Source organism: Hypomesus nipponensis, chromosome 15, assembly GCF_054491055.1.
Source record: "Hypomesus nipponensis isolate SF chromosome 15, ASM5449105v1, whole genome shotgun sequence".
Taxonomy (NCBI): domain Eukaryota; kingdom Metazoa; phylum Chordata; class Actinopteri; order Osmeriformes; family Osmeridae; genus Hypomesus; species Hypomesus nipponensis.
This window is the reverse complement of record NC_140375.1, coordinates 1,516,921-1,536,150: the sequence shown is the minus strand read 5'-3', so window position 1 is coordinate 1,536,150 and position 19,230 is coordinate 1,516,921. Positions and strand designations below refer to the sequence as shown.

Below are 19,230 nucleotides of genomic sequence, written 5' to 3'. Positions count from 1 at the left end.
GTTCTAAATGTATCCAAAGTTTCGCTGCCCTTATTAGATTAAAACATTCTTTATCTGTAAAAATAAACGTTTTCCGCATTTTATCATAGAAAATAATTGTTGTTTTTTGCATTTGAAAGATACTGTAATGTGCAGTATAGGCTCTCAGTCTATAAATACATTCATTTACAAAGTATGCACCAATATCATCAACATCTTCCCTGAGTCTTATATTAAAACGAGCAGGGGAGTTAGATTTTGGCAGGGTTTTCAGCACAGCACCGAAAGGAAATTATTTTTGGAAAATGTCGTATTGCTTATCCAAACGTCTTTCGAGGCACTGTTCTCTGTGGGAACCTAAAAAGGACACGAAATATGAACTTTGCAGATTGCCCGGTTTTCAAGATACTTTTTGGATGCTTAACCCCTTTCTAATACATACACTCAGACACAGATTCCTGGCATTATTAGAGAGATTCGATATTTTGACTGGAAATTTGACCAATATACTTGGTAAGATTTAAACAATTTTGCACTGTAGAGTACAGACGAGCTAAACCAACCTGTCAGTCCAGACAAAGTGACAATCCTCGTATCCTCTACGCTGTATGACCCTGGTCTCCCTCAGGTCCTCTCTCCAGCTCTCCACTGGTCAGTTGTTTACCCAATGTCCTCACAGTGTTGGGCTCAAGTGTCGTCAAGCTAGGATAGTGAAGGTCAACTCTGGCTGAGGCTACTCTGACTTCTCCCTATACTGTCGCTGCCTGTCGTTGAGAATTAGCAAACCACAAGTGGTAGACACACACACATTCACGCTATTCTTTTCTTTTATTATCCCTCACTCTCAAAGCCTTTGGCTAAGTCTCCTGGCAACCAAGTTGTGAGAGAGACTTGTGTTTATGAGGGCTGGCCGTTTGTGTGTGTTTGTCTGTGGGCCTTGACTCTATTCACAGATTGGGCACTAGAGAGGAGCTTATCTTGGAAACGGGTACAATTACCTTCCACACAAACGCAGTACGGTAGCTACACACAACAGAAACACTAACATTCCCTTGTCAGTCATAAAGAGGATACTATGCTGTTGTAGCACTCACATTGTTTTGACAATCACCACCACTTAACATAAATATACAAATATACAAACACACATTGGTAAAGGGACCAGAAATTACAGTTTTTAGACTACCCTCCTGAAGACTCCTGCCTCCCCTTCCACTCTCAAACACACACACACAAACATTTTGCACCATGCACAAGATCGGAAAGCTAATTGGGAAAAACTGTCTCTGAGGATTAAGTTACTACACACAATGGCACCATACACACACACTGCCTCTCACATTGACACATGCAAATAAAATACACTTTATAACTTGTGCTGTAATGATCTCACACTCACACTTGAGTGACCGTGACTGATTCCTCCCTATCACTTAATGGCCTGGAATAATTTGAATTAGCTGATTACAGCGGTCGTCAACGGCGACAGGATCTGAAATGAGGTCTCAGCGATTTCAATAATAAAGCTTTAAGAATTAACGGTTTTAGAATTGGATTACAGGAGCTGGTGGAAACGGGTAGAGACTCAGAATAGCTTGGAAATCCACCATGGAGAATCTACTACTGTACATGGAGAAGAGCACACTGCCACAGGAAATGGTTTTGGGGGGGATGCTGCTTAAAAATCGAAAGGCAAGCAACAGTCTCAACAGTTCACTGATTTACAGGCTGAATACCAAGAACACAACAGACCAATTAAAAATTATTTCCACACAAAAACTAACCATTTATTGGAAAATTTTGTTTGCAACCGGAAAATATTTTTTTTAATGAAATACATGACTTGTGGTTTATCAAGTCTCATTGCTCGGGAACACATGGTTGTTTTAATGGGTGCCTCTACGCTGCCGGTTTAAGGCTCAGTCTTTTGGCGAGAGAGAGAGAGACAGAGAGGTGGAGAAAGAGGGATCGAGAAAGAGAGATAGGGGGATAGAAAGTGAGAGCAGGGCTAGTGGACTTCTAGGCAGACCTGTATGGTCTGGATGGGACAATTGAAATAGCCAAACTAGTTAGGATTGGGGGTTTTCCACCATATTGCTTCAGCTAATCAAACTGTGTCAAAATGGTGAGGATATCGTGGTTACAGATAAGAGTGCATGAAAGAAAGGTAGAAGGGAGTGAGAAGGATTCAAATATCCCCCCCCCCCCCCCCCAATAAATAAATAAATCTCAAGATTCTCTGTGGCGGTTTCAAGAAAACATAAAAAATGTAATTACAAAAAAAGAAATCTGGACAAACCTCTGCCAAAAACTATGCGACTACATGCCTCAAACAGCCGAAACCCACCCTCACCCCTCAATAATGCAAGACATACAGTATAAATTATACAGATCAAAAAAGGAAGTCTTTATATTGTACATAAATGGTTTTCTATTCTCTGTCAAAAGCTGTGGTGTGTAGGTGTTTGTGTGTGTTTGTGTAACTAGCGTGCTCCTATGCCACAGTCTTGAAGGTCTGCAGTATTAAGTTGGTTTGGTGGATGAGCCGGTTGGCGCTGACAAACACGTTTATCGCCCTGGAGACAAACATGACAGAAAGGGACACGTGTAAATACACAGGGTCAATCATACAAGAAACCATGCCAACTCTTTACCAACTATCTTGCAAACTTTGATGAAGCACGAAGGGAGAAAATCTGACTTCATAAGACACTCCTACACTTCCACACAGAACCCTGAATAACAATTATTTGGAGACAAAAATAATTAATGGAGGCTGTGTTTCTGATGTGGCGGTTCTCTAATCCGCTGACAGCCGTGCACACAGACATGACAGATTAATAACATGTTCTGTTTGACAGTTGTCACGTGTCTAGGTATGGTAACATTATCTTATTTGACTCTCTCTTACTTTCCATCTTTGAAGTATGTTTTGAGCGTGTCGCTGAAGCTCTTCGAGTATTTCACAAACTCTTTCTTTTGGTGTTCCAGTGCCTGGCAAAAAAGAGAGAAATATTTTCATGAAAGTTGCGAGAAAAAGAGAGAGAAGGGGGAGGGGGGATTTAGATATTCAGGGTAATTGAAAGGAGAATCCGTAAAAAATCCTGCTGATGGTAAAAATAGATATTTTAATTTAGGGCTGTCAAAGTTAACGCGTTAAAGCAATCTCATTTTAACGCGACAAAAAAAAAGTGCAGTTTACGCAGGTTTCTTTTTGACCCTGGGAATCACCTGTCGTCACATCATTTGACTGCATACGGTAGCTGAATGATTGAGAGAGGGATTTTAGATGGGAAGTTCCATTTCAAAATGTTCCGAGACGGCTTGGTTGACAAAACTAAGGCTGTGTGTACTGATTGTCAGGCTGAGTTTAGTTATCACCGGAGTACTTCCAGCCTAAACTATCACATGCAAGCAAAGCACACAGCTAGCAGCGGCGTTCGCTCCGGTAATATATGGCAGACAACACTTGCAAAAGAAGTGAGCAGCTGACTGGGTTCAACAAGATAGAAACTGAATTGTTCAACATTAAGGTCAATATGTGGTTGCTTAAGTATATTAAGTATGTTTGAGTGAGATTTGAATATTATGGAGCAGGATATTGTAATAGGCTATGAGACAACATGTCTTAAATGTATTTTATATTCCAGAATAAGTCTAATTTTGTGGATGTTTAATATACAGCAGTATAGTTTGTGAGTGAATAACACTCCCTCACAATTTAAGTTGTGTTCCATCTGAACTTGTTACATGGACATTATCATCCAGTTAGGCCTATCTGAAGTTAAGTACACCCTTGTTAAGTTATTTCCACAAAAAAAAAATTTGGGGGGGTAAAATATTAACAGATTAAATTGATTGAATAATTTTGTGATTAATCATATGAAATAATGCGATTAATCGTGATTAAATATTATAATTGCTTGATAGCCCTAATTTTAATTGAACAGTAAGATTGTGTGTGTTTTTGTATTTGTGCAGGCTCACCCTTCGGTTCTGATACTGGTATTTCCTGAAAACGATGTTCACAGTGTCCAGCAGCTCCTTTATGGCACTGGCAATATCTCTGCAGGCCACCAGAACACAGTTAACATGTCGTCCTCCTCTTCCTTGCCCCCTTACTCCCTGGTCTATTTATACATTCATATATATTCTCTTCTCCCAGAAACGTAAAAAAAACAAACTTTCATATTTTCAACATTTCTCCCAAATTGATTTTATTTCCAAGTCCACCGCTGGCTAAGCTAATTAATGAGTGACTCAACAAGCAAAAATTGAATTTGATAAAACTGACCGAGTGTGCACAAAAAAAAAACAACTTCGGAGATTACTTTTGTGTGTGTGGCCTTTTCTTTATATGTGTGTTTGTTCATGTGTTTGTGTTTATTCATTACTGATACTGTATATATATTTGTGAGAATGCATATGTGTTCTAAATCCACCCCCACCCCCCACACACACACACACACTCACTTGATAGTCTGCAGGAAGCGCACCCTGTCTGTGATCTGGTCAGGGATCTTGCTAAGGATGAGCTTCAGGGCCCTGGCCTTCTCATTCAACTCCTGGAATTCCAACTCCGGCCTGTCAATCATATACTCTGTAGCCACAGCCACACCCACACAGGAAGAAAGAACAGCACATGGTCACCACAGAGACAGACAGAGGAATGTGTGTGTGTGATAGAGAGAGAAAGAGAGATCTGGTCACACCCATCAAATATGTATCTGCGGGTTCATGCCTCAACCATTCCTTAACGCAATACACTGCAACATAGCACAAATACCTGATGGCAAAAACACCCCTAACTCTCATCCCCATAGACTGAAGTCAGTGAGTCTATAAATTAAAACTGGATTTCGGCATGATTGTCACAGTGCCACAAATCATGCCGAAGGTAGGCTAAATTTAGCATTCACAGAGAAACCAAGTTTTTGAGTGTGTGTGTGTGTGTGTTTGTTTGAGTGTGAGTATAACTACAGCCAGGGCTCTGTGTGTGTGCACATGAATTCATTACAACCATTAATCAGACTATGCAGGAGAGGAAATTAAATTATAAAGAGCAGGAGCGTCTCACAAGAGAGGTACCCCTAGGTGGAGAAACAGCTCCACCCAGTGGTGGTGAGGGATACTGTGGGACGCCACGGGAGAAGGGGCCAGCAGCACAAAGGGCAAAGACAGTAAACAATGGTTGATGAAAGACTTTACATGATACATCTGTCTTCCTCACAAACCCAACCATCCATCCATACACACACCTTCTACATCATCTGCTGCCATGCGCAGGAGTGACTCTGTAAAGTTGACCTCCACGTTCTTCTTGTCTAGTATCTTCATGATGATGTCCTGGGTCAGTCCTGGGTTCTCCTTCTCTGCCTGGCGAACACACACACGCAACTATAACAATTAAAGAACAGATCCACCTTCACTGTGACTGAATGGCCATGGCGTCTGTAGTCGGGCTGCAACAACGTACTACGGCTGCAACAACGAATCGATTAAAATCGATCATTAAAAGCGTTGGCAACGAATTTCATTATCGATTCGTTGTGTCGCGCGATTATTACGCCACTCAATAAGTCGCGGAGATGTTTGAGTATTACAAAAAAAAAAGTTTAGTTGGAGGGAGAGGAAAGGCCATCGGAGAGACGTTGTTGAGTAACGTTGTTCTGAAAATGGCGGCAGTGACGTGCGGTGATGTCAGTAAGAAGCTAGGCACTGAGTTATGAAAGCCAGATTACCTAATTTATTGTTAGGCTAATATGTCAAAACAGTAAACGCAGTAAACAGTACACGCAGCCTGAATGTTAGCACGGCCACATAGCCGATCTTTTCTTCATACCAGTCTGTTTGAAACGATTGAAAACATGTTGTCCCTTATGCTGGGGGCACACTAAACGATTTTTAAAATCTTCCAAGATTTTCAAACTGTGATAGACCACAAACATGAGGACAAAAAATCCTAGATTTAGCCGTTTTGCTCCTACAGTGTGTGGTGTGCCATGATTTAACCAAGACAGCGCACCACACACAAACAGATTTCCAACCAGTGTTCCAACTGTTAACACAAAAAATCTCGCAAAAACGGTCGAGATTTAATAATAAGCATGGCGGACGATATGCAGGAAGAAATTGCAATGATAGTGTTTGGAATGATTTTCACAGAAATCACGGGAAAAAAGAAAAGGGTTTGCTTTTTCAATTATTTTTTTTGCCAAAAATACATTCCATTTAACTTTGTGCTGCGCCGTGGCTCCGTTTGTTATGCTCCCGTGTTCTCTCAGCTTGCTTTCTGATTGGATATTGTTTTGTTTCACGTGATAAACTCGGCGTATGTCGTCGGGGTTCCCCCCACACATCAGGATTTCTGATCGCAAATATTCAACATGTTGAATATTTAGGATTCGCCTCCGACGTCTTTCCGGACAGATTCGGTCACTCTTGACACACCTCACACCAAGGGAACATTTGATAAAATAATCTGTAGAACCATCAAGATAATCGGGACGTTACCTAGGATTGTCGGAAGGGGCGAAATCGGCCCAATTATCCTCAAGTCTGTCCCCAGCATTAGGCTGTAGTAGTCAATCTAATGCTGGGGACACACTAAAAGATTTTTTTGATCTTATAAGATCTTCAAACTGTGAGAGACCACAAACATGAAGACAAAAAATCCTAGATTTAGCCGTTTTGCTCCTACAGTGTGTGGTGTGCCACGATTTAACAAAGACAGCGCACCACACACAAACAGATTTCCAACCTGTGTTCCAACTGTTAACACAAGAAATCTCGCAAAAACGGTCGAGATTTAATAATAAGCATGGCGGACGATATGCAGGAAGAAATTGCAATGATAGTGTTTGGAATGATTTTCACAGAAATCACGGGAAAAAAGAAAAGGGTTTGCTTTTTCCACAAATCAATTCAATTTAACTTTGTGCTGCGCCGTGACTCCGTTTGTTATGCTTCCGGCTTCTCTCAGTTTGCTTTCTGACTGGATATTGTTTCGTTTCACGTGATAAACTTGGCGTTTGTCCTCGGGATTCCCCCCACACATCAGGATTTCTGATCGCAAATATTCAACATGTTGAATATTTAGGATTCGCAATCGGGGGGCGGCTCCGACATCCTTCCGAGCAGATTCGGTCACTCTTGACACACCTCACACCAAGGGAACATCTGTTAAGATAATCTGTAGAAGCATCGCGTTAGGGACCGGGTGAAAACTACCCATACCATTTTGAAAAATCGCGATCTGCACAGATTCAAGGCACCCTGTGCCAGGCTCAGCAAAGTAGCCCCATCTGCGAACATAGAGCTCATGTGACTTGCCAAAAAGCTCCAGTTTTGACTCATCTGTCACAGGACAACCACAGGATTGTGGTTTGTCAATATGCATTTGAGCAAATTCCAGTCTGGCTTTTTCATGTTTGTCTTTCAGAAGTGGAGTCTTCCTGGGTCTTATTCCATGGAGGCCACTTTTGCCCCAAAAAGCAATGGATGGTGCGATTACAACAGACGTACCTGCATCTTGGCTAAATCCAATTATTTATTATATTTTTTAAAGGGATACCAACAAATGTGTCATTTGTTTAATACATTTATAGAATGAACAATAATTAATCTATTTTTGCTTTTTTCTATGACATTCCAAATGCATGCAAGGATACATAATGCAATAGCTTTTAATGTCGTCACTTTTCAGGAGGAATGAGGCATTATATCAATGAGCTGCAAAGGTACCAGCACATTTGAGCACGTCCGTAACAATATTGTTGTCCACACAGCAGGATGGGGATCTTACCTTTGTGAACGCCGCCCTCAGAGTCTGAGCTGCCGACAGGTTTACTCTCTCCAACTGTCAATGCATGCACACACACACACGCACACAACAGTTAAAATGTACTTTCACTCATTTTAGCACATGGGCTCAACTGCATGAGTAAACTCACTTAAGCGCTGCATTAAAAATATTTAAATGCAAACACAAGCAACTTCCCAAACAAAAACAGGGCTTGGAGACAAAGAGAGACTGTGTGATGTTGACATGAATGCGTCAACATGTAGCAATGCAACTGCAATCCTAGTCTACAAACGGACTGCGCAGGCTGCGGGACGGCCTCATTAGTGGGATGAGAATAGAGGCCAGGCGTCTGAAGAGTAGCCTTTCACTTTAATTTGCACACTTATCTACACTCTTCATTAACTCTCACCGTACTGCAGTACGAGCGTGTTTTGTATGTGTGTGTCTGTGTGTACAAGGTAGCTCAGTATCTAAATCTGCAAAAATCTAAAGTATAGTAGGCTTTTGGAGGTTTCTGACTTCTCTCTGTGTGTGTGTGTGTGTATAGTTGTGTGGGTGTACGTGTCTCCCGTCTGAGCCGGTAGATAGGAAACACCAGTCTCTGTCAGAGCAGTTTGACCCGCACACCAAAGTGACCACAGAGTAGCTAATTTGCATGTGGGAGCAGATGGTACTGCACACAGTAATGTTCCCAGTCTCCCTCTCTTTCTCTTCATCCTTCTTTCTCATTCTTTTCATGTCACTTATTGTTCTCGCACTTGTCCTTTCCCTCTTCAACCTTATTCATATCCCCTCTCTCCCTCCCTTCCCACAGTGTGCTTGTGTGTAGTTAGTTCCATGTAATTATGCTGCCAACCTTGTTTCCTCTTGAGCTGGGTGTAACCCTGGTGACAACACTGCTGTGAGCAGGCAACATGCGCACATTCACTATCTCTCACACATGCTCACTGACAAACAACACACATACAAGTTCCTCTTACACACTCATTCCTTTTATACACACAAACACTCACTTATATATACACTTCCATATATAGACATATATACTTCTATATGACACACACACACCACTCCCATCCGCAAAACAGCAGGCTGTCTCAGTTCACCAGGGCAGGTTACAAGCTGCATATATCACCATAGCAACACAAAACTGCCACAGTTAGGCATTAAGACAGCACACGCCCCCTCATATCAGGTCATTCTCTGTGCCCGTGAACCAGTCATGTAGGGTGCAGCAAAGTGACGAAGGAAACTTTGTTTCAGAAACATGGTTTCACACGTCCCTTTCACTTCTCACCTCATTAAAAACAGGGAACATGACGGCGTAGAGCGTCATGGAAACAATCGAGGTCATCTCTGCTTCATTCTTCATCTCTTCCATGGTCATCCTTGTCAGACAACTGACGAGTGTGAGTGTGTGTGTGTGTGTGTGTGTGTGTGTGTGTGTGAGAGCGTGCATGCGTCTGGCGAGATCAACTAGGGCACACCTCAGCACTCCACACTGGCAGAGAGAGGGGGTGTAGAAAGACCTGTGGTAAGAGAGGAGGACAAATTAGGAGAGGGCGGAAGGAAGGTTGGATGGATAGAGGACAAAAACAGGCAAGGTGACAATATGGTGACACACTCGCAGTCACACTTACTCAATGACTAGGCCTAGGCTACATCATTGTCCTCTTTGAATTGGCTGAAAGGGGGAAATACTTTGTCAAACAACAATGTGTAATACCATTTTTGTTCCTGGATAGAAAGTGTTATTTGCTAATTGCTTGTGCCTCAAAAGTATAGAGAATGCCTATTAGTCCCCACCAGCTTTGCTTTTGTGACCAGTACAGTGATATTTTGAAATGTACCTATCTCCAATGAGAAAACAAGTAAATTTGTGTATTTTCCCTCGCGCAGTTGGAAAAACAACAACATATGAATCCAAATGAACATGTATGATAATAATGCAAAAATGATTACAGTCATTTTTTAGAACAGCAGCAAAATTAGATACAATGGGGCTTAATAGGGAGTGGACAGGCTCTCCGTAGGCGGGCTGATTATAGTGTCTGGAGAGGAACAAGATTACCACGACAATTGCGTATTTCCGGTCAAAATACGAAAGTTGTGTGAAAGGTTTATTAAGTGGGGGCGGATTAAACAGTTAATAGCTTTTTCCATTTGCGTTGAATTATCCACATCAAATGATCAAACTTTTAGGACACTGCCCTGTCAGGCACATGGTAATGCTAGTAAAAAAAACTAATAAACGGTTTACATCTCAGTGCCTATCCAGATTAATTAAATTAACTGAAAAATTAATTAATGTAGCTAATCTAAACCTGCAGTTCATCAACAGTGCTGGTATTGCCAAGCATTGGATATCCACACGATTCAGGATACAATTTGCCAAAATTCAGGATAACAACATCCAAGATTCTTGGATGTTGTTTTCCCGAATCGTGAATGACAGTGAGATATAGCTTCTCCCTCTTGCATTGAGATCTGTAAATTCTCGCTTCCAATTTAAGTTTGTCATCCACCATATCTACTTTAAATTATGTACGTATCCTTCCATTCATTGCATAATGAAGTCCCTTTTGAGGCTAAAACTCTAGTCAGCTGAGATAGCTTGTCCGAGTTAGCAACAGTAACTAAGGGGGGCGGGGCTTAGCAATAGGTCAACTACGTTTTTTGAATAGTCAATGTCATATAACACATATAACAGTAACTGTAGTGAACTGTTTGGTGAGTTTGGACACTTTTCAGTTAGAATTCGCCACGTTACAGAGCCAAGACTTTTCATGATGGCCCACACATTCTCATGTCAAGTTAATTTTTATTCATCACACCGTGTGCCTGAAAACCAGCGTACCCAAGCCTTTCGTGCTTACGCAATGTTTATACATGAGGTCCTAACTAAGTACAAACTGTTGGTAAGCTCAATGTGGGTGTAACAGCATTCAAATGACATCATCCAACAAATGCATTGAATTGCTTTCAGTGGATGCAGATATAGGTTGGATCCCAATTGAAAGCTTGTTAAGGAGCTAGGTCTACTTAACAGCAATTGGATAAAAACTATGTGTGTGTGTGTGCGCGAGAGAGACAGATGCCTATTATGGCTGGTTTCTACTTCCTCAACCCTGAGTTCCAGAGTTAACTACCTGACAAAATGTTCTCTAAAAATGAACTGCAACACAGAAGCAATCTCCACCTGGCGAGGTGAAGTAAGTTTCATATTTGACCTTTGTCTCACATTCGGAAAACGCTACTTCCACACCCTTTACATTTTCAATAATATTTTTAAAAGAATGACAGAAAATCGCTAATCTCTGAAAATAGCATGACTAACTCACTAATCTCAATAACTTTTTCAAATTTGTGTCAAAAAATCTCATATGTACACCAGATTATTCTAAAAATGTCTAGTATACTTCCACACCCTTTACATTTTCAATAATATTTTTTTAAAGAATGATAGAAAATCGCTCATCTCTGAAAATAGCATGACATCCTCACTAATCTCAATAACTTTTTCAAATTTGTGTCTAAAAATCTCAAATGTACACCAGATTATTCTGACCTACTTCCACACCCTATACTTTTCAATAAAGTTAAAAAAAGTAAATCGCTAATCTCTGAAAATAGCATAAAATCCTTGCTAATCTTAAATATAGACCAGATTATTCTAATAATGCTTCGCCTACTTCCACACCCTTTACCTACCAGCATCCTTACCAGGTGCCCACACCACCTCAACTGGCTCCTTTTGACGCAAATGAGCAGCGGCTCTACTCCGAGCTTGCTCACGGATGACTGAGCACCTCACCCTATCTCTAAGGGAGACACCAGCCACCCTCCTGAGGAAACCCATTTCAGACACTTGTTTCTTTTGGTTATGACCCAACTTTCATGACCATAGGTGAGGGTAGGAACTAAACTTGACGGGTAGAGCTTTGCCTTCCGGCTCAATGACTCAACCGATTCTCCGGGCCAACCTCCCGCTCCATGCTCCCCTCACTGAGGTACTTGAACCCTGAGGTACTTGAGGTCCTTCACTTGGGGAAATAACTCATTCCCTACCCGGAGTAAGCACTCCATCGGTTTCCTGAAAACCATGTTCTCAGATTTAGAGGCACAGCCCTTGCAGAGACCAACCCTGTGGAAGAAATTGTGATTTCCTGTGTGCTTACATTATTCACTAATCAATAGAACTAGTCACTGGATACTAGTTAGTAGGGCTGTCCCCGACTAAGATTTTCTTTGGTCGACCAAGACTCGACTGAAACGTCTGAAAATTGACTAATCGGAATTTGAATGAATTTTGAATAAAAAATCTTTTTTAAACGTACAAACATTTTCGCGATCTGACTCAATGGCTGCTGGACATTGCAGATTCAGCCGTTAATAGCCTACTAATAATAAGACTCGTATCACCAGTCCTGTTGTAACTGAATCTCGATGGTATTTAGCATCTCTTACAATGTACTACAAATTAAAAATATTGTTTGTTTAACATGCAAATCATCAGAGCGCTGCCGGAACTTGCAGCATGCGAACTTTTGAAGAAGCTGAGTGGGGAACGGTGCAACAGAGAAAGATTTTGTTGTCTTGGCCGGAGAAGATTATGTCATTCGATTTGGATCTTATAATAGGCATATTCATTTTTCAACCCAGAGCGTTAGCATGAGCGAAGTAGGGGTAGGCCAACTTATGTTTCAGGTGGTAGGCTACATCATTTTCGACATCGATCTATGAAAAATAAACCGTTGTTGGCAGAGTTTGCATTCAACGTTTTTTGAGTCACCCGATACTTTGTAAATGTACTTTAATGAAATGCTGCCATACCACAGAATTATTTGCCCTTTTGACTAATAACACCAACAAAGTAGGCTATGGCAGAGTTTGTAGTTCTGCAGCTAATTGTGCGTGTGCCTTGTGCAAAATACCAAAACAAAGCGCAGATTAATGAAAGGGAAAATAGTAACACCTTTTCTTTTAAACTATATATTTTTAGAGTTGGTTTATTTGTCTTAAATAATATAATCTACAATTTCTGTAGAGCATTTCGTTAAATCAGCAATGATGACACAAGCGGGAATCAGATCTCACACTGCCATACAGCAGCTCGACTAAAAAGATCTTAGTCGACCAAGAGCATATTGACCAGAAAATCGACTCGTTGACTGAGTGGGGACAGCCCTACTAGTTAGTATGTTCTCATGTAACCTTGCTATTAATAAGAGTAGATTGTGTCTATGTGTCAGGGTTAATAGATGTTCAGGATCAGGAGAAAGTACTGTGTAAATGTCCTTTGTCATGACTACAAGGAGAGCGCCAACCATCTCTCTAGTCTGAGTGGTCATGTGTTGGGAGCTGTGAATCTCTTTCTCTGAGACTGTTGTAACGTCATTACTGCCTGACTGTCACTATCCATGTTTACATTCCTGTGCCCTCAGGGCTCCAGACTAACTTTTTTTTACTAGGAGCACAGTAGCCCCTGCCTGAAAATTTTAGGAGCGCAAGCAGAAGATTTAGGGGCACACCTGATATTGACCTGCAATGCATTTATTGATTAATGTAACTGGAGAGTGTACAATTCAGTGGAAATTTTAGACCCTTTTTAGGAGTGCTCAAGCACTCCTAATATTTTTTTAAATATATTGTTTATTATCATTTGATCCTGGCAGTTCATGAAGAAAGGGACATCCTTAGTTTTTTCATTCAATATTTTGCATAATAATACATAAATGTATTAATTGTTATCCAGTGAAATTTGGGATTTATATTAGCAAGGGGGTTTACGTTTAGCACTTTTGCAAGGCACTGTATTCATGTCACGTTCTCATTGGGGGCTGAGCACCCCTAAAGGTCTGATCCTAGAATCACCCCTGCGACGCACCATATAAGCTTGAGTTTAAATACATTATTTAATGTGACATTACGTACTGTACGTGCAAGTCTTAGCTAAATGACTTAAATGTATGATGCACTTTTCGTGCTAGCGAAAAATATCCTAAACTTTCCAATACTTTTTGCTAGGTTTATAGGTACCTAGCGAAAAATAGCCTCAACTTTCCGAGACTTTAAGCTACGGTACGAATGCAGAAGGAAAGCTGATATCGCTGTCTTACTAGAACGTCGTATCTATGCGTCGTTGCTAACGTGTGCTGACATTGTGCACAACCAATGAATTCAAAATGTGTAGGTCGCACATGCGCGAGTGCTTGTAAAAAAAAAATGCTTGCACTGTCTCAAAAACTGGTCGCAAAATGCGACCATTTAGTCGCAGTCTGGAGCCCTGGCCCTATAAAAGGCCTCCGGCCTTCAAAGCCGAGAGAGACATGATTGAGACCTAAGCCTGGTGTTGTGTTGTCATTTATTGCCAGGGGTCAGGTTTTCTCTCCCAATCTGCAGATTGATAAATACTTATTAAAATCCAGAACTCAACTGAACTTAGTCAGTCCGTTTATGAAGACGGACAAAACACTTTCTTCATCAACCCTCACACGGAACAAACTCAACTTTGTGCCAAGGACCCGGACACAATTATCGCTTTGGATGTACAGGGATTGGATTGTCCAAGAAGAGCAAGAATCCCCGGGCTTTGCCACTGTGGAGTTGTTTGACTACCTCAGTGACTACCTCAGAGGCTGCATTTCTCCACCACGGCTTCAGCAATGGAGGCTTTGAAAATTGCCCACTCTGGTTCAATGCCCCCAACCTCCGCAGGGATACCTGAGAAACTCTGCTGGAGATGTGAGTTGAAGATCTCGCGAACAGGGCCTCCTCCAAACGGTCCCCATCTCACCCGCACTACTTGATTAGGTTTACCAGGTCTGTCCACAGTCTTCCCGCACCCCCTGACCCAACTCACCACAACATGGTTATAGGTTGAAAACTCCAAAACATCCGATCCGACGGCATGATTACAAAATCAATCATTGACCTTCGACCTAGGGTGCTCTGGCACCACATACACTTATGGGAATCCTTATGTTCGACCATAGTGTTTGTTATAGACAATCCATGACTAGAACAGAAATACAACAACAAACACCCATTCGGGTTCAGATCAGGGAGGCCTTTCCTCCTAATCATGCCTCTCCGGGTGTCCTTGTCATTTTCCACGTACTCGTTGAAGTCTCCCAGCAGCACTAAAGAGTCCCCCACTGGGGCCCTAAAAAGGCAAAATACTCCAATCTTCTGTTCGGTCCAAATACACAGACAACAGTCAGAATTTTACCCCCCACAACCCATAGGCGTAGGGAGGCGACCCTCTCGTCCACCAAGGTCGCCTTCCGCCTCCTCCAACTCCAACAAATGCATCAGGTTACTGAGCATTCGTGTACACAGTTTATCTTCCCTGGAACATACTTCATTTTCTAATCTAGGGTGGCTGGTGCCGTCTTGGCTTTAGGGCTACATCAAAAACTCTTTAGTTTGCTAAACTACTAAACTAAATCACTCTTGACTGGTGGGGACCTCACCCATACTGTTTTTATAACTGTTATTTGTCGCTTTGCATTCTCTAATTACACTTTCTTCTCTCTGTTGCCCATCTAACCTCCCCTGTGGTGTGGGGGGGGTTGAGCTGTCAACATCGGCCTGGTTGCTGGTGTGACAATGTTGGACCTAGTCCCCAAGTGGTCTCCTATGACGGACCACACAGAGTTCCTGGTCCCTTCCTGTCCATCTCCCTGACTGTCCTCTGATGTATTTGGTGGAAAGCATATTGGTGCAAATACACGTTGGTTATACTGTCACAATCAAACCTAGGGCTGCCGCGATTCTATATTGATGTCGACGCATTTTCAGCGTCGACGTCGTCGATGACGTCGACGCTGAAAATGCGTCGACATCAATATTTTAAATCGACGCATCTTTTAAAACAATTTTTTTATTATAAAAAATACAAAAAACGCTTCAATTCATTATAACAAGTGTTCTTCTTCAATATCACATCGTAATTGGTGCTTGCATGACGTCAGTCGTTGTTGGCTCAAGTCATCGGTCGCCTCCAGTCAACGCTCAAATATCATGGCAGATGCAGAGTCCGACTTTATTCGGAAACCCGAGTCCTCAAATACCCGAGGCTTCAAAAGTATGGGAATACTTCGACTTAACGCTATCACCAAACAATAAGGTGGTTTGTACACTGTGCAAAGTTTCAATGGCTTACCACAGCAGCACTTGCGCTATGCACAAGCACCTAAAAAGAAAACATACAGGCGCAAAAAAGGCAAAACCACCGTTGTCTGGTGTTGTCTATTCATGTTTATAAGGGATAGCCTTTTTAATCTATGTTGTCATTGTAACTGCTAAATACACGCATTATTAAAGCTATAAAGTTGTCTGCCTGCTACCTTAGAGTTTCCATTGAATAAATGTTTAGGTAGGTTAGAATCGGGGTTTATTCTACGTTGGTCGATAAGATGGCTCTCTAGGTTAGCTCTTGCTATTTAGCTAACTTGTTAACCGTAACCATGACGCTTTGCTAAGACAATGGAGGCGTATGAAGTGATTTAAAGACGTTGGCCCTACTCCGGCTCTAGAATGTGGTAAATGTAGACTACCTGGTTCTTAGATAATTGGCGAATATCACTATCTAATCATTACCGAACTGGCATAAGCACCAGCCTAGAACCAGCACCTTGGAATTTTTGGTTTAAAAGGGGTGTGTGTTTGTGTATGTTGGGATATGTTATGTACCTTATCTAAATATTTTAATTAACGTTGGAGTTGATAGTTTAAACCTACAGTTTTGTTTAAAAAAAAGAATAATAATTTTTTTTTTTATCGACTAATCGATAAAATAGTCTACAGATTAATCGAAAGAAAAATAGTCGTTAGTGGCAGCCCTAATCAAACCACAGACTAGATCCTGGTTGACCTGCAGCTGTGTGACCATTGGTCAGAATTTAGTTTAGCAGAGCTTTAATTCTGTTTTCAGAGATGAGAAATTTCTAACGTATTTTGTTTTTAATGATTGAAAAAGTACAGGGTGTGGAAGTAAACGAGACATTAGAATAATCTGGTGTATATTTGACATTTTTCAGTACATTTTTGAAAAAGTTTTAAAGATTATTGAGGATTTCAGGCTATTTTCAGAGATAAGCGATTTTCTATAATTTTTCTAAAACCGAAATTGAAAAGCTAAAGGGTGTGGAAGTAGGTCAGACATTATTGGAATAATCTGGTGTATATTTGAGATTTTTGGACACAAGTTTGAAAAATTTATTGAGATTAGTCAGGATTTCATGCTATTTTCAGAGATTAGCAATTTTCTATAATTCTTTTAAAAATATTATTGAAAATGTAAAGGGTGTGGAAGTATACCAGACATTATTAGAATAATCTGGTGTATATTTGAGATTTTTTGACACAAATTTGAATAAAATATTGAGATTAGTGAGGATTTCATGTTATTTTCAGAGATTAACGATTTTCTATCATTTACGTTATTGAAAATGTAAATGTTGAGGAAGTAGGACAGACATTATTAGAATAATCTGGTATATATTAGATATTTTTTTACAAAAGACAAATAAATTTGAAAAGTCTGAAAAAGTTATTGAGATTAATGAAGATTAAATTCTATTTTCAGAGATTAGCAATTGATTTGAATTGGGTTAGGGTTAATTGATTTCAATTTTGTTAACTTTATTGAAAATGTAAGGGGTTTGGAAGTATACTAGACATTATTAGAATAATCTGGTGTACATATGAGATTTTTTGACACAAGTTTGAAAAAAGATTTCTTGCTAATTTGAGATTTTCTATTAAAAAAATGTTTTACTTCATTGAAGTAAAAAAGTAAAGGCTGTGGAAGTCGGCCAGACATTGTTGGAATACTTTACTGTTCGTTTGAGGTTTTATATTCATAAAAATATTATAAAGGTCAATGTAAAGGGTGTGGAAGCATACCAGACATTAGAATAATCTGTTGTATATTTGAAATGTCTTGACGCAAATTTGAAAAAAATATTGAGATTAGTGAGTCATGCTATTTTCAGAGATGAGAGATTTTCTTTTAAAGAAAAATGTTTACTTTATTTAAAAAGTAAAGGGTGTGGAAGTAGGCCAGACATTGTTGGAATCCTCTGCTGTTTGTTTGAAGTTTTATATTCATAAAAATATTATAAAAGTCAATTTTTCAAAATGGTATGGGTAGTTTTCACCCAGTCCCTGACGCGACGCTGCAAAGTAGCGTATTCCGAATGTGAGACGAATGTCGAATATGAAACTAACTTCACCTCCGTTCTCCACCTTTGATCCTGACCCACTTCTCTTACAGCATGCTGTGACACACACTAATAATTTAGTACGTCATCCATTTATTCTTTCAAATACATTTCTAAAAGCCAAATGTAGGGACAACGATGGCAGGTGGTCATATCTAAGCAGCTTAAACTGAACAAATGTCATGCATGAGGAAATCAGATCCACAGAAACTGGCTAATGGCTATGACCCCCATGTCTGACAGTCCGTAGAAATCTGCCAACATGCAATTTGACAAACGTTATCGGTCATTAATTGAATGAAGGCTATCTAGAGCATGTCCACTAACCCTTATTATGTGTATTTAATCAGCACAATCCACACTTGAAGTAACTTGAGCAAAGACATTAAATGGTAGTACAAGTTTCTATAAATCTCATAGAAGCATATAACTAGACAACAATTAAGAAGAGACCTAACGGACTACCAAAATCAATGGGCTCGTGAGGCTGTAAAAATCATTTTGGCGTCTAGAAACATTCTAGAAGGCCGGTTAGGTAACGCTAAAAATACCTAGTTCCCTACTGAGTAACGACGTCCACCAACTAGTGCTAGCTCTACAGATAACTACAAGGTAGTAGTCACATAGCTAGCTTCCCGAACGTTGGTTAGTTCTGCAGCTGGGCTGGCTTTCTACCTGGCTGCCTGCTAACTTCCATAGGTAGGCTACGCAAGGACGCAAATCAGGCAACTAGGCTAACGTTAGCTTAGCTACTTAGCTCTAGCTATTTTTTTTTATTACTAACTGTAGGCTACACTTTTTTTACCAAAGTGGCCAGCTAACTAAACATTAGCTAGCATGCTAGTTACTTACCTGCTTCAGCGGGGGTATGTGCTAATATATTCAAGGTATCCTGAAAATAGTGTGTGGACGGTGTTTGCTTTCGAGTTGCTTATGTTTTCTTTTTCTCATTCAAAGCCGGAAGTTTCTGAATGATAAAAGTGGCTAGCCAAAGAGAGCGAGAGACGAGAGCTTCGGGACAAACACCAATCAGCAACTACCTACCAGAAAGATTGTTGTAGTTTTTCTAATAGGAACTGCTGGTTGTTGTAGGTCAGGCCATGTAACTGTAGAACTACAAATCCCAATTTGTTTAATTGGCTTGGGTTGCCGACGTTGTACAGACAAAACAAAAGCCGAGAAAGATATAAACACCAGTTGTTGTTTTTTTATGGTTTA

At 40.6% G+C, this 19,230-nt stretch overlaps 2 protein-coding genes across 5 annotated transcripts in view; one reads left to right on the top strand and one right to left on the bottom strand.

Moving 5' to 3' along the window:
* Positions 1–1,741: 1,741 nt before the first annotated feature.
* pdcd10a (programmed cell death 10a) lies at positions 1,742–19,225 on the bottom strand. Of its 3 annotated transcripts, none has more exons than XM_084673729.1 (8): positions 19,057–19,225; positions 9,081–9,312; positions 7,784–7,837; positions 5,238–5,355; positions 4,453–4,579; positions 3,967–4,045; positions 2,891–2,973; positions 1,742–2,555 (listed from the first exon to the last, which is right to left on the bottom strand). In XM_084673729.1, exons 2-8 carry the CDS (start codon positions 9,240–9,242, stop codon positions 2,474–2,476), a joined length of 705 nt encoding a protein of 234 aa, XP_084529855.1. In that variant the 5' UTR covers positions 9,243–9,312; positions 19,057–19,225; the 3' UTR covers positions 1,742–2,473. The 3 variants fall into 3 exon arrangements, with proteins under 3 accessions (XP_084529855.1, XP_084529854.1, XP_084529856.1); XM_084673728.1 differs by lacking the exon at positions 19,057–19,225 and adding an exon at positions 18,865–19,015; XM_084673730.1 differs by lacking the exon at positions 19,057–19,225 and adding an exon at positions 9,424–9,440.
* serpini1 (serpin peptidase inhibitor, clade I (neuroserpin), member 1) overlaps positions 18,544–19,230 on the top strand; it is a 42,922-nt gene continuing 42,235 nt past the window's right edge. The window contains exon 1 of one of the 2 annotated variants that reach the window (XM_084673726.1): positions 18,544–18,711. The gene's annotated coding sequence lies outside the window, so the exon portion shown is untranslated. The remainder of the gene's footprint in view (positions 18,712–19,230) is intronic. The other variant, XM_084673727.1, reaches the window with a different exon arrangement.

Excerpts from the sequence above, each read along its gene's own strand:
- pdcd10a (XM_084673729.1), bottom strand. The coding sequence starts at position 9,242 with ATGCACGCTCTCACACACACACACACACACACACACACACACACACTC. Across the intron at positions 7,838-9,080 it reads TGTTCCCTGTTTTTAATGAG|TTGGAGAGAGTAAACCTGTC; the intron begins GTGAGAAGTGAA and ends ATGCATTGACAG. Across the intron at positions 5,356-7,783 it reads TGAGGGCGGCGTTCACAAAG|GCAGAGAAGGAGAACCCAGG; the intron begins GTAAGATCCCCA and ends TGTGTTCGCCAG.